Source organism: Labrus bergylta, chromosome 17, assembly GCF_963930695.1.
Source record: "Labrus bergylta chromosome 17, fLabBer1.1, whole genome shotgun sequence".
NCBI classification, from domain to species: Eukaryota; Metazoa; Chordata; class Actinopteri; order Labriformes; family Labridae; genus Labrus; species Labrus bergylta.
The window spans coordinates 25,631,216-25,646,605 of NC_089211.1; the positions used below are offsets into that span (position 1 = coordinate 25,631,216).

At 42.9% G+C, this 15,390-nt stretch overlaps 2 protein-coding genes across 2 annotated transcripts in view; both read left to right on the forward strand.

The window, feature by feature from the left end:
* The window catches only part of LOC136183179 (E3 ubiquitin-protein ligase TRIM39-like), a 62,097-nt gene that overhangs the window by 18,197 nt on the left and 28,510 nt on the right, over positions 1–15,390 (forward strand). The window lies entirely within an intron of this gene.
* LOC136183240 (E3 ubiquitin-protein ligase TRIM35-like) lies at positions 12,092–14,717 on the forward strand. Its single transcript, XM_065965998.1, has one exon. It carries the CDS (start codon positions 12,376–12,378, stop codon positions 13,777–13,779), a length of 1,404 nt encoding a protein of 467 aa, XP_065822070.1. The 5' UTR covers positions 12,092–12,375; the 3' UTR covers positions 13,780–14,717.

A 15,390-nucleotide genomic window follows, 5' to 3' on the forward strand; every position in this document is an offset into this window, starting at 1 on the left:
GGATTATATCAATACCACCATCGACAGTGTTACAACATGGAAGCAGATCACCACGTACCCAAATCAGAAGCCATGGATGAACAAGGAGGTGCGTCTCCTGCTGAAGGCCCGCAACACCGCCTTCAGATCAGATGATGCAATGGCCTACAGTGTATCCAGGGCAAACCTGAGGAGGGGCATCATCAAGGCCAAGCACTGCTACAAGCTGAAGGTAGAGGAACACTTCTCCAACTCCGACCCCAGACGCATGTGGCAGGGCATCCAGGCCATCAGTGACTATAAACCCAGCAACTCCACCCCGATAACCACAGATGTCTCCTTCCTGAACGAGCTAAATCACTTTTATGCTCGTTTCGATAGAGACAACAGAGAGACGCAGACCACGAACAGACCTCCTGCAGACAACCAGCCCCTCTCACTCACCTCCACAGACGTCCACGCTGCACTGAGCTGGATCAACGCTCGAAAGGCTGCTGGTCCAGACGGCACCCCCGGGCGCGTGCTTAGAGCATGTGCGGAGCAGCTCACTGGGGTTTTTACGGACATCTTCAACCTGTCCCTCGCCCAAGCAGCTGTGCCAGCATGCTTCAAAGCCACCTCCATTGTCCCAGTGCCGAAACACTCCAGCCCGACAGGCCTGAATGACTACCGCCCTGTAGCACTCACACCCATCATAATGAAGTGCTTTGAGCGACTGGTCCTAGCACACCTGAAAAACTGCCTCCCACCCACACTGGACCCATACCAGTTTGCAAATAAAAAGCAATGAGAAGGTAAGCGCAGTAAAAGAAATAAAAACAAGTGGTTAAAGGATCAAAAAACCCAAAACTATAATATTAATAAAAATAAAAATTAACTATAAATACGAAACATAAATAGACAAAGTAAGTAAGATAAGAAATTAAAGTTAAAACACAAGAGGAGATTAAGATATGAGCATAAATACGAGATAAGACCATAAATAAAAGACAGTAAGAAGTAGAAGAAGATAAAAATACTAAAACCAGTAAGAGAAGACATTAAGAAGACGACATCACATAAAAACAAGTCTGTAAAAGTATGTTTTAAGAAGGGATTTAAAAGAATTGAGGGAATCTGCAAGTCTTATCTCCTCAGGGAGGTCGTTCCAAAGTCGAGGGGCCCTGACTGAAAAGGCCCGGTCACCTTTAGTTTTAAGTCTCGACTTTGGAACGACCAGGAGGCTCCCACCCGAGGATCTAAGACTGCGGGCTGGCTCATATGGTGTCAGTAACTCTGTTATATAGCTTGGAGCCAGCCCCGTCCGTGCTTTAAAAGTAATGAGTAAATCTTAAAATCGATTCTAGAACGTACAGGAAGCCAGTGTAATGAAGCTAAAATTGGAGTGATGTGATGTCGTCTGTTACAACCAGTAAGAAGCCTAGCTGCTGCATTTTGGACCAGCTGGAGGCGAGACAGTGACTTATTTGTGATTCCGGAAAAGAGGGAGTTACAGTAGTCAAGTCGGGAGAAGATGAGGGCGTGGATGATCTTTTCAAGGTCTCGTTGGGTTAGGATTGTTTTAATTTTGGAGATGGTGCGTAGATGGAAGAAGCTTGATCGGACAACTGTTTTGATATGGGATTCAAAGGTGAGATTGCAATCGAATGTTATTCCTAGATTTCTGGCGGTGGGTTGGACATTGGTGAATAAGGGACCGAGGCTGCTCTTTGAGATATGAGTGGTGTTTGGCGGGTTGAATACTATGATTTCAGATTTAGAATTGTTCAGTTGGAGAAAGTTTTGCGCCATCCAGCAGTTGATATCGTTTAGGCAGTTTCTGACAGCAGCTAGGCTCCTAGGGTCCTCAGGTCTCAAAGGAAGGTATATCTGTGTGTCGTCTGCGTAGCAGTGAAAGGAGACATTGTGGCGTTCAATTATTTGGCCAAGAGGCAGCATATAAATGGAGAATAAAATGGGACCTAAAACCGAACCTTGCGGTACACCACAGGTAATGTTAGAGGTAGAGGAGGAGTAGTTACCGATGGTGACCGCGAAGGTTCTTTCTAAAAGATAAGAGTAAAACCAGCTAAGTGCAGTATCCTTTAAACCAACCCAATGTCTGAGACGATCAGTTAAAATTGTGTGATCAACAGTATCAAAAGCTGCGCTAAGATCTAAAAGAATTAAAATTGTGCCCTCCCCTCTATCTGTTGCTAAAAGAAGGTCATTGGTTACCTTGAGGAGGGCAGTCTCTGTGCTGTGACAAGCTCTAAAACCGGATTGGAATTTCTCAAAGAGGTTATTTTCAGTCATAAAAGATAAAAGTTGTGTTGAAACCACCTTTTCTAAAACTTTTGATAAAAATGGAAGTTTTGAGATTGGTCTAAAATTGTTAAAATCAGTGGGATCAAGGTCGGCTTTCTTTAAAAGTGGTTGGACCACAGCATGTTCAAAAGCAGAGGGGACTACACCTTCCGCCAAGGAACTATTAATAATGGATAAAATACTGGGTCCAACTGTGTTAAAAACCTCTTTGAGAAATGTTGTGGGAATAAAATCAAGGCTGCACGTAGCTGATTTCATATGGGTTAAAATGTCAGATAAAAAGGTCAAGGACACCGGCTCAAAACTGCTAAAATAACTGTTAACTTCCCTGCTGGTGTCTAAAATACGGTCTGGGGGGGATGATTTGTTGCCTAATGTCCTTGACTTTATTAGTAAAATAAGTTAAAAACTTCTCACATAGATCCTGAGAAGGATCAGTAAAATAAGAAGGGGAGGGGGTGGTGATTGATTCTAAAACCTTAAATAAAATTCTGGGGTTAGAATGATTGACTAAAATCAGATTAGAATAAAATGCTGCTCTTGCGTCTTTAACTTCCTTTTGGTATTGTATCATTGAATCTCTCCATATTTCATAAAATACATGCAAGCCTGTTTTTTTCCATTTTCGTTCTTTCCTTCTGCAGTCTCTTTTTAGATCCTGAGTCAGTTCGTTTAGCCATGGCTGTGGGACTCTGTTAGGTTTTTTGTCTTTATAGGGAGCAACAGAGTCCAGCACAGTTTGACAGGTGAGATTAAAAGAGGAGACCAGCTCCTCTGTGTTAAAATGTTGGTAAAAGGCAGTTGAAGAGACAGAAATAAAAAGCTCCTTAAACTTGCTAGCAGACGTAGAGTTAAAAACCCTGCTGCAGACAGGTGCCTTGCTAATAAAAGGGGGCTGAGCTAAAACCACTCTGAATAAAACCAGTTTGTGGTCTGACACACAGATATCCTTTGTCTCAAAGTTGTTAGGGCAGAGACCGCTGTATAAAACAAGATCAAGTGTGTGGCCCTTAGAGTGAGTGGGTTCCTGTATTGCCTGAGTAAGGTTAAAAGATTCTAGAATATCCATAAAATCACCCGCAAGGGACTGAGAGGGGCAACAGACATGTATGTTAAAATCACCTAAAACAAGGATTTTATCATACTTAGAAATAAAATGTGATAGAAACATTGTTAGGTCTGGGTGGTCTGTAGATGATTAAAATTAACACAGGATCTTTTAAGTTAACAATAAAACCAAGATGCTCAAATGATGTAAAATGAGTGTGAATAATTGGAGAGCATTTAAAATCTTTTCTATGAATAACAGCAACCCCCCCTCCCCGGCCTGACATCCTGGGCTGATGAAGGTGAGTGAAATCAGGGGGGGTTGCTTCAATCAGAGGACTGCAATCTCCCATAGTCAACCAGGTCTCAGTGACAATAAAAAAGTCAAGATTATTATGATTTATAAAATCAAGGCAGATAAAAGATTTATTATTAAGGGATCTGATATTTAAAAGACCAAAGTTAGCTGAAGTGCAATTAAAGGTTGGTTGTGGAAGAGGTTGGAGGCGTACTTGGGTGAGATTGGAGTGGTTACAGTAATTGACAGGTGACAGATGTTGATGAGACAGTCTACAGGTGACGTGTACAGGGATAATGAATTCAGTGCTGTGGTCTGTGACAGTAGAGAGTGTATGACAGTTATTGGAGGACAGAGAAGAATGAGAAAAAGAGTGACACCAGGTGTGAGGAGTAGGGGAGGGGCTTGCTGTGAGTAGATTGTTCTGAGGTGAAACAGGTGAGAGGGGATTGGAAGTGGGTGTGTGCTCAGATGGATGTCATACAGGTGTTAAGGACTGGACAGCGTGCTGGATATTAGCGGACAACATTTGACTGCCCAACGGATTTGGATGAATCCCGTCGCTTTTAAAAAGTGTAGCATGGTTCCAGAACAGGTTAAAATTGTCAATAAAATCTAGGTTGTGTGATTGTGTGAGTACAGAGGATGCAGTTTCCACTGCGCTGCACTCTGTGCTCACACATCTGGACAATAACAACACATACGCACGAATGCTGTTTGTTGATTTTAGCTCAAGTTGGCTTGAGCTAGCTTCAAGTTCCTGGGGACCCACATCACAGAGGACCTCTCCTGGTCCACTAACACCTCCAGTCTGGTTAAGAAGGCTCATCAACGCCTCTTTTTCCTGAGGACACTGAAGAGACACCACCTGTCTTCAGCTGTACCGATGAACTTCTACCGCTGTGTGATGGAGAGCATCCTGACCAGCAGTGTCTCAGTCTGGTACGGAAACTGCTCTGTCGCAGACCGTAAGGCGCTACAGCGGGTGGTAAAAACCGCCCAGCGCATCACAAGGTGTCCACTTCCTGCCATTGAGGATGTCCAAAGAAAACGCTGTCTGCGGCGAGCTCACGGCATCCTTAAAGACTCCTCCCACCCTGCCCACAGACTGTTTACCCTCCTGCCCTCCGGTAGGCGCTTCAGAAGCCTCCGGACCAGAACCAGCAGACTGAGGAACAGCTTTTTCCCCAGAGCTGTTTCTCTACTGAACTCTACCCCCCGAACTCTGAACTCTGTCTCTCTCTCTCTCTCCCTCTCTCTCTCCGCACCCTGCTGACCCCCCTTTCCCCTGCATATCACCTCACACCCATCATCCCCCCACCACTCCTCCTGGTCACACACACACATCTCTCATCCATCTGTATTATTGTGTTCATATTATGTCCATATTCTTTATATTATCTGTAAACTAGTATAGCATGCTCACTGCACCTTAATCTGTATATTATAATCCTAAGAATACACTTATATTTATAGCATTTATTTATATTTATAGCATCCCATTAATCCAGCCATCCATATATACCTAATAATTCACTTTTTTTAGTCTACATCTGTAAATTTTGTAATTACTGTACATAGCACAGACTCTTGCACTTTCTGCTTATTTACACTTCTGGTGAGATGCCAAACCTCATTTCGTTACTCTATACTTGTATATGTGTAATGACAATAAAGTTGAATCTCATCTCATCTCATCTCTTTTAATGAGAAAATTCACAATATTCACCAGCACTTATGTCCAAACCCACTGCTTATCTCCCCTCCTGAATCTCTCCCGTACTATCAGTTGCTTTCCTGTTTTCAATTCCCTGATCCCTCTGAAATCTCTGACCTCATCCAAAAATCCAAGCCCTCCACTTGTCAGCTTGATCCCCTGCCCACAACCTTGGTCAGATCTTGCCTCTCTTCTCTGCTTCCCCTCATATCTGCCATCATTCACGCCTCCCTCACCACTGGAATTGTTCCTTCATTATTCAAAACTGCAGCTGTCACTCCTATATTGAAAAAACCTGGTTCAGATCCTAACAACTTCAATAACCTCCGCCCCATTTCTAACTTACCTTTCATCTCCAAAATTCTGGAAAAAATAGTCGCCACCCAGCTACAGTCTCACTTAAATCAAAATAGCCTCTATGAGCCCTTCCAGTCCGGTTTCCGCCCCCGTCACAGTACAGAAACTGCTCTACTAAAAATCACCAACGATCTCCTCATTGCTTCTGACTCCGGCTTACTTTCCATCCTCATCCTTCTTGACCTGAGTGCAGCCTTTGACACTATCTCACACCCCATCCTCCTCAGTAGACTCTCCTCCATTGGCATCACTCACACCCCCCTTACCTGGTTCCACTCTTATCTCTCAGGCCGCACTCAGTTCATACAGCTCAAATCCTTCAAATCCGAGCCTTCCCCAGTCACTACAGGTGTGCCCCAGGGCTCTGTCCTGGGGCCCCTTCTCTTCATCACCTACCTTCTCCCCCTTGGCAGTATTTTCCGTAAATTCAATATACTTTTCCACTGCTTTGCGGATGACACCCAGCTCTACCTCTCCAGTAAACCAAACTCCACACTTCCACCCTCCTCCCTCACTTCTTGTTTATCTGAAATAAAATCTTCTCCTCAAACTTCCTTAAATTAAACAGTGATAAAAGGGAGATCCTTCTCGTCGGCACTAAATCCATATTATCCAAAGTTGGCAGTTTCTCCCTCACTATTGACAGCTCCTCAGTTTCCCCTTCCCCTCAGGTTAAGAGTCTGGGTGTCATCCTCGACAGCACACTATCATTCAAATCCCATATCAATAACCCGGTCTGCATACTTCCACTTACGAAACATCAACCGTCTCCGCCCCTCCCTCACCCCCCATACTGCCTCCATCCTTGTCCACAGCCTTGTCACCTTCCGTATTGATAATTGTAATTCTCTCCTCTTCGGCCTCCCTCATAAATCCCTCCATAAGCTCCAACTGGTTCAAAACTCTGCTGCCCGTATTGTCACCAAAACCCCCTCTTACCATCACATCACCCCCATCCCACAGCAACTCCACGGGCTCCCGGTGAAGCAAAGAATCATCTTCAAACTCCTCCTGTACACCTTCAAGGCCATCCACAACCTCGCCCCCCCATAACTGTCTGACCTCCTTCACATCACCACTTCAGCCCGCTCCCTCAGATCCTCCTCATCCATCCACCTCACCGTGCCCTTTGCCCGCCTCAGCACCATGGGGGGGCAGAGCTTTCAGCTGCTCTGCTCCCCAGCTCTGGAACTCTCTGCCACCTGACATTCACAATATTGACTCTCTCCCCATCTTCAAATCCAGACTCAAAACCCATCTGTTCAAGATCGCCTACTCACTCTGACACTTTAAACTGCAATTCCACTGTCCACAATTCCATTTCTTTATTGTATGCTGTTTTTGTTATCCATTGCTGTTTTTAAAATGTTGATTGTTGTACAGTGTCCTTGTGTGTCCTGAAAGGCGCTTATAAAATAAAAATGTATTATTATATCCAGAATACGCCGAACATCTAAGCTCTAAACTCCGGCTCCGTGGGAGTTAATAACTTTGTCTCAACATTAAAGAACACACAATGTCACATATAAGACTTCAGGTAAGTACTCACTCTTTTCATTCACGCACAACCAACTTCTGAAGTGATTACTCTGCACACTGATGGCTCATCTGTCATCAACTGATGCACACTGCTCATTACTACATGATGTAATTCACTATATGACCAGCAGGTGACACCTCTCCCCTATTGAGCACAATATCATCACATTACAGTTTTTTCCAATTGCTAACACACTAAAATGACATGCATAGCACAATTTTTTAAACTGACACACAGAGAGCAAAACCTCTTCTCAAGTCTCAAAAAGTCTAAACACATTTTCTGCTTTACACACATTTTGCAATTCAAAATGGCACTTTTTAAATGCACTGAACACGGTTCTCTGCATAAGACACAACAATCAGACATAAAGTCACATGTTTGCCATTTCAAAACACTGCCATTCAAAATGACACTACATGAGCTAATTGGTCAATGTATGTGCCACCTGGCCAAACACCTCAATGGTTAATTGTTATCACTTCAATCAGGAAGTAAGCACTCTGAAAAGACCACAAGTGAGCACCTTATTTTTACAACAACAACGGAAGAGGTTGTAGAGAGAGGAAGAGGGAGGGTGAGAATGAGAGGGGGAGGAAGAGTGAGAGGTAGAGGTAGAGCTGGTAGAGGAAGAGTGAGAGGTAGAGCTGGTAGAGGAAGAGTGAGAGGTAGAGCTGGTAGAGGAAGAGTGAGAGGTAGGAGTAGAGCTGGTAGAGGAAGAGTGAGAGGTAGGGGTAGAGCTGGTAGAGGAAGAGTGAGAGGTAGAGCTGGTAGAGGAAGAGTGAGAGGTAGGGGTAGAGCTGGTAGAGGAAGAGTGAGAGGTAGGAGTAGAGCTGGTAGAGGAAGAGTGAGAGGTAGGGGTAGAGCTGGTAGAGGAAGAGTGAGAGGTAGGGGTAGAGCTGGTAGAGGAAGAGTGAGAGGTAGGGGTAGAGCTGGTAGAGGAAGAGTGAGAGGTAGGAGTAGAGCTGGTAGAGGAAGAGTGAGAGGTAGGGGTAGAGCTGGTAGAGGAAGAGTGAGAGGTAGGGGTAGAGCTGGTAGAGGAAGAGTGAGAGGTAGGGGTAGAGCTGGTAGAGGAAGAGTGAGAGGTAGGAGTAGAGCTGGTAGAGGAAGAGTGAGAGGTAGAGCTGGTAGAGGAAGAGTGAGAGGTAGGGGTAGAGCTGGTAGAGGAAGAGTGAGAGGTAGGAGTAGAGCTGGTAGAGGAAGAGTGAGAGGTAGGGGTAGAGCTGGTAGAGGAAGAGTGAGAGGTAGGAGTAGAGCTGGTAGAGGAAGAGTGAGAGGTAGGAGTAGAGCTGGTAGAGGAAGAGTGAGAGGTAGGGGTAGAGCTGGTAGAGGAAGAGTGAGAGGTAGGGGTAGAGCTGGTAGAGGAAGAGTGAGAGGTAGAGCTGGTAGAGGAAGAGTGAGAGGTAGGAGTAGAGCTGGTAGAGGAAGAGTGAGAGGTAGGGGTAGAGCTGGTAGAGGAAGAGTGAGAGGTAGGGGTAGAGCTGGTAGAGGAAGAGTGAGAGGTAGGGGTAGAGCTGGTAGAGGAAGAGTGAGAGGTAGGGGTAGAGCTGGTAGAGGAAGAGTGAGAGGTAGAGCTGGTAGAGGAAGAGTGAGAGGTAGGAGTAGAGCTGGTAGAGGAAGAGTGAGAGGTAGAGCTGGTAGAGGAAGAGTGAGAGGTAGGGGTAGAGCTGGTAGAGGAAGAGTGAGAGGTAGAGCTGGTAGAGGAAGAGTGAGAGGTAGGGGTAGAGCTGGTAGAGGAAGAGTGTGAGGTAGAGCTGGTAGAGGAAGAGTGAGAGGTAGGGATAGAGCTGGTAGAGGAGTTCATGGCCAAAGAAGAAAACAACTTTCAAATGAAATCAGAGCAACCTTAGTTGATCATGTCATCATGGGCTGACAATGCGAGAGGCTGGACAGAGAGTGCAGCCCAACTTGAGCCGTTTTACTGCACTGGTATATGTAGTGTAACCCAGGTAATTAAACTGAATTAAATATTAGCCCTCTATTTTTTTTTTCTTACTCATTGTTATGTTACAAAGATCCGGCCTATCCATCATGAGCACTTTAGCAAAGCAGCAAAAGTTACAGTGGTAAGAAAAAACATTCATTTTATTTTGTATTTATTTATTTCCCTATTTTATTTTTCTAAAACATTCCATCATCTCACCTGAACTCCGCTAAAATCTTCAACCAATCAGAACTCCTCCCACTTATCATAAACATCCGGTTCACGAGGTCACTTCCCCTCACCTCATCTCATGGCATGTTGCAGAGGCAGAATTGTTTGGTTGCCCAAGACGGGACAACGAGTTTATGATTTACACAGCGGTCAGGTTTTTTGTGTATGAACCTTACAGCGTGGAGATGGCGAGCTAAAATCTACCAGATCTACTCTGCCTACAAGTTGGTAGGATCTAAAAAGACATTCGAACACGGATCGAAAGACATTGACTTTTTTTTGGATGGACCCAAGAAGGGTTTTTTGATTAAGAGGATATTTATGTTGGTTGTTTGAACTTATTGTTTTGTTATATTGGAAGTATTTTTTTATGTGAAATACAATAATTATTATTTAAATTTACCTGTGTTTGGATTTTGTTGGTATTCACATTTGAGCTCCGAGAGACCTACCTTATTTCTTCCTAATTTAAATTTGACTTAAATGCACAATTAGCCCACATGCTACAGTAGCACTGACTTGTTTGGTGAAAAATAAAAAAATAAATGTTTCAACAGCATGTGTGTGTATCTGCAAATATTTCTGTGCATGTGAACAATCTGAAGAATTGTCTACACTTCAAACTATTTTAGTATTATGGCAAAGCATACTAAAGATGAGAGTGCTTTTCATTATGCCCAACAGTGTGTAGTTGGTTAGACAAAAATCTGGTAATATGAATGAAGTGTGTGCCATTTGGTGCAAAAGTTTGATTTTGATAATGCTATATGTAGTTTTGGTTGCAGTGCTTCATTTTTCAGGATATGTGAGGTATTTTGCAGTTTGGGTTTGTGGTTTTGTGAATTGTGTGTTTTGATAAAACCAGCCTAGTTTGCAAAATTGTGTTTTAGCAATTGGAAAAAAACTCTATACTAGAGAAAGATGTTTTTAAATTTCTGTGTGTTTAGTTTATTATAAGAGAGAAAGATGTTTTTAAGTCTCTGAGTTTAGTTTATTATAAGAGAGAAAGATGTTTTTAAGTCTCTGAGTTTAGTTTATTATAAGAGAGAAAGATGTTTTTAAGTTTCTGTGTGTTTAGTTTATTATAAGAGAGAAAGATGTTTTTAAGTCTCTGTGTGTTTACTTTATTATAAGAGAGAAAGATGTTTTTAAGTCTCTGTGTGTTTAGTTTATTATCAGAGAGAAAGATGTTTTTAAGTCTCTGTGTGTTTAGTTTATTATAAGAGAGAAAGATGTTTTTAAGTCTTTGTGTGTTCTCTTCTCAGGACGTTGTAGGCTTTAGCTGTGAGCTTTATTCAGGTTAAGTTTTGTTTCTGTCCTTTTTATTTCAGACAAGTTGTGTTAAGTTGCTTCTGCTGTAAACACCCCATTTCCTGATATGGATGTTTCACATTAAAAGCACTACAACTTCAAATAGGCCGGGGACTTTTATTTTGAAGAACTTGTCGGAAGTACAAAGTGTTTATCACGCAGCTTTAGCGGAGGTGATTCTCGATGACGCTGTGTCGGGACTCTACTGTGTTTCCAGCCGCTCACTTTATCCTGAGTCACCGCCAGAGCCCCCTTCTTTTAGTTATCCTGGACTTAAGACAGCGAGGCATCAGTTTAAACACACCTTTACCTGTGATGAAGATGCTAACCTGAGCTGCGGTCGGTTAAAGAGACACCGAGTCAAGTCGTTTCAGCCTGCAGCGGAGCACTGTGGTCTGAGCCTGCAGGACCAGCTGACTCTGCTCATAAAGTCAGCAAGACCAGGACCGGGACTCAATTGATGTTGTTTTCTGTCACAAATCCCTCTGTTAGCCTACGTTACTTTCATTACACACCACCGTGTGTGTTTAGGTAAAACAAACTCACTCAACGCTGCTCAAAACAAACCTCTCAGAAACACTTCAGCATGTACACAGTGATATAGAAGCTGTGAGCAGATGGGAGCTGTATGCCCAACACTCTGCAGAAACTATGAGTAACTTTAACAGTTTTAATAACCTGATGGTTTAAATGTGCTGCACAACGCGATCGTACTGTGGAGCCGTCTGAATGACACATTTGTGGTACCACTGGAAAGCTGGGAATTTCTACTTTCTCCCACTTTTTACATTTTTATTTTAGCGTGGAAGTTAGTTTTTACAGGTTAAGACGAAGCGGCGTGCGGGCGTAGGTTCAACACGTCATTGGTCACGACAATGCTAGAGACGACTGTCACGTTTGTCTGGAACTAAAACAGTACCATATTATTAATCTTTTTATCATTTTGGCTAAATTTCATATCCATAAAAGTAAATTTGCAAACAGAAAACCTATTTTCAAACATTATTTTAATGAGCTGCAGCAGTACATGAAAACCATCCAGCACTCTGAGAACCCCAAGGCCCTGAAGACTCTTGAATATTGTATTTATTTTAATTGTGTAAACTGATGACCCTTCCATTTCTACCCTTCCCTATGTTTTTACTTGTCTTAGTCTTTGTCAACCCCTGGCATGTTCCTTTGTTCCTTAATCTAACTTTGTAACATTGTCTGTGTTTACAATAAAGTTGTTAAAAAAAGAAAAGAAAAAGACTGTCACCTTTGTCTGCTCAGTCAGCTGATCCATGACACTTCCCCCCCCCCCCCCAGAGAAATGAGACTGTTCTCTGTGTTCCTGCTCTGAAGAAGCTCCGCCCCCTCACCTGATTCACCTGAGGCAAACCAGGAAACAGGCTGTTATTCTGCCTCACCCTGAAGAGACACACACACGCTGACAGACGGACCGACCTGCAGACACAAACCAGCACGACTTCCACTGAGAGAGGACAGGAGGAGGAGGAGGGGATACTGGGAGTACTTGTTATACTGGGAATACTGGGAATACAAACACTTCAACCTGCTGCTGAATCCACAAACTGAACGAGAGTTTCAAAGTGAAAGTAACTCTCAGGGACGGGGAGTGGCTTCCTGTTTTTTTCTGCTGCGTGTTTTGACTCTGAGATAAAATGGCGTCCAAGTTTGAAGAAGATCTGAGCTGTCCGATCTGCCTCGACATCTTTAAAGATCCAGTGATGCTGTCCTGCAGCCACAGCTTCTGTAGAGAGTGTGTGAAGAACTGCTGGAAGGAGAAGGAGAACCAGGAGTGTCCACTCTGTAAGAGGAGACATTCAAGGGAATTATTACCTGTTAACTTTGCTTTAAAGAACCTGAGTGAGAGTTTTGTGCAGGAGAGAGATCAGAGAGCTTCAGAGGATCTCTGCAGTCTGCACTCTGAGAAACTCAAACTCTTCTGTCTGGACCATCAGGAGCCGGTGTGTCACATCTGCAGAGATTCAGAAAAACACTCTGAGCACAGATTCAGACCCATCGATGAAGCTGCTGGACAACACAAGAAGAAACTTCAGGAAACTCTGGAGCCGGTAAAGAAGAAGTTAAATGTTTTTAAAGAAGTTAAAATGAAGTTTGATCAAACAGCAGAACACATTCAGGTCCAGGCCCGACACACAGAGAGGCAGATTAAGGAGCAGTTTAAGAAGCTTCACCAGTTTCTAGAAGAGGAAGAGGAGGCCAGGCTGTGTGCACTGAGGGAGGAAGAGGAGCAGAAGAGTCAGAGGATGAAGGAGGAGATGGAGGCTCTGAGCAGAGAGATAGCAGCTCTTTCACACACAGTCAGAGACACAGAGGACGAGCTGAGAGCTGAAGACGTCTCATTCCTGAAAAACTACAAGGCTGCAGTGGAAAGAGTCCAGCAGCGCCCCCTGCTGGAGGATCCACAGCTGCCCTCAGGAGCTCTGATAGACCAGGCCAAACACCTGGGCAACCTGAGCTTCAACATCTGGAACAAGATGAAGGACATGGTCTCCTACAGTCCGGTCATTCTGGACCCAAACACTGCTGATCCAGAACTCATCCTGTCTGAAGATCTGACCTGTGTGAGACGAGGAGAGGAGCAGCAGCTTCCTGATAATCCAGAGAGGTTTAATTCTTACTCTGTCCTGGGCTCTGAGGGCTTTAACTCAGGGACTCACAGCTGGGACGTCCAGGTTGGAGACAGTACATTCTGGGGACTGGGTGTGTTAGCAGAGTCTGCAGAGAGGAAGAGAGACATACGGTCTGGATTATGGGTCATATGGTTCTATGATGGTAAATACGTAGCATTCTCCCCATCACATCCAGAAACTGTTTTCTCAGTGAAGAAGAATCCTCAGAGGATCAGAGTGAATCTGGACTGTAACAGAGGAGAGCTGTCGTTCTCTGATCCTGATACTAACACACACATACACACACACACACACATACACACACACATACACACACACATACACACACACACACACACTGAGAGGATGTTTCCATTCATTAACACTGGTGATAAACTCCCACTGAAGATTTTACCAGAGAAGATCTAATACATGATGAAGATGATGATGATGATGATGAAGATGATGATGTGATGATGATGATGATGTGATGATGGTGAAGATGATGGTGAAGATGATGATGATAAAGATGATAATGATGATGAAGATGTGATGATGATGATGATGTGATGATGAAGATGTGATGATGATGAAGATGTGATGATGATGATGATGTGATGATGAAGATGTGATGATGATGATGATGATGATGATGTGATGATGATGATGATGATGAAGATGTGATGATGATGATGATGAAGATGTGATGATGATGAAGATGTGATGATGATGATGATGATGATGATGTGATGATGATGATGATGATGAAGATGTGATGATGATGATGATGAAGATGTGATGATGAAGATGATGATGATGATGTGATGATGATGATGATGATGATGAAGATATGATGATGATGATGATGAAGATATGATGATGATGAAGATGTGATGATGATGATGATGATGAAGATGTGATGATGATGTGATGATGGTGAAGATGATGGTGAAGATGATGATGATGAAGATGATAATGATGATGAAGATGTGATGATGATGATGATGTGATGATGAAGATGTGATGATGATGATGAAGATGTGATGATGATGATGATGTGATGAAGATGATGATGAAGATGTGATGATGATGATGATGAAGATGTGATGATGATGATGATGGTGTGATGATGATGATGATGTGATGATGATGATGATGATGAAGATGTGATGATGATGATGAAGATGTGATGATGAAGATGATGATGATGATGATGATGATGATGATGAAGATATGATGATGATGATGATGATGATGATGAAGATATGATGATGATGATAATGATGAGGAAGATGATGATGATGAAGATGATCCTGATTGGTCGGTTTGTTGGAGTGTCTTTAAATATAATCTGCTCAGCGTGTTAACTGGTTAACTGTCGTCTCTTTTTCACTCTGAGGAGTCCCTGAAGGCATCATCGTCTGTATCTCTGTGTGCTGGAGTTATTACCCTGCAGGGAGAGATTATAATCTGCACACGGTGATCTGAAATCACTCCACAGTTGTTGAGAGATCAGAAAGAGTTATGCAATTGTTGAATTTGTTTTTATCGTATATGTTCTTTTTCTTTTATTATCATTTAATCAATTTATAATTTACTTTATATGTTTACTTTTTCTTTTATTATCACTTAATCTTTTTATCATTTCATTCATATGTCATATAGTCGCTACGACTTTCTTTCTTTTTTTCTATTTTTAATTGCACAGTTTAAGTTTGATTCATCTAGAGGTATTCTTTAAATCTTTTTTTCAGGTTAATATATATGTATGGGGGGGGGGGGGGGGGCGTCTGTTTTGTGGTTAATTTGTAACAAATGTTTCATGTCATGTACGTCTTTGTAACCTGATACTGGATACTTTGAATTTCCCTCGGGATCAGTAAAGTTTCTACACTTGATCTGAATCCCTCTTTCTATCTGCTGTTGTGTTTTATTGATCTTGTAAATGTCATCATGGAGGAGTGTCTCTCCTGAGAGGAGGAGTTTGTCTCTGTCAGTAATTATAAAGTTATTCTGATTCATTCAGGTGTTTCTTTAACT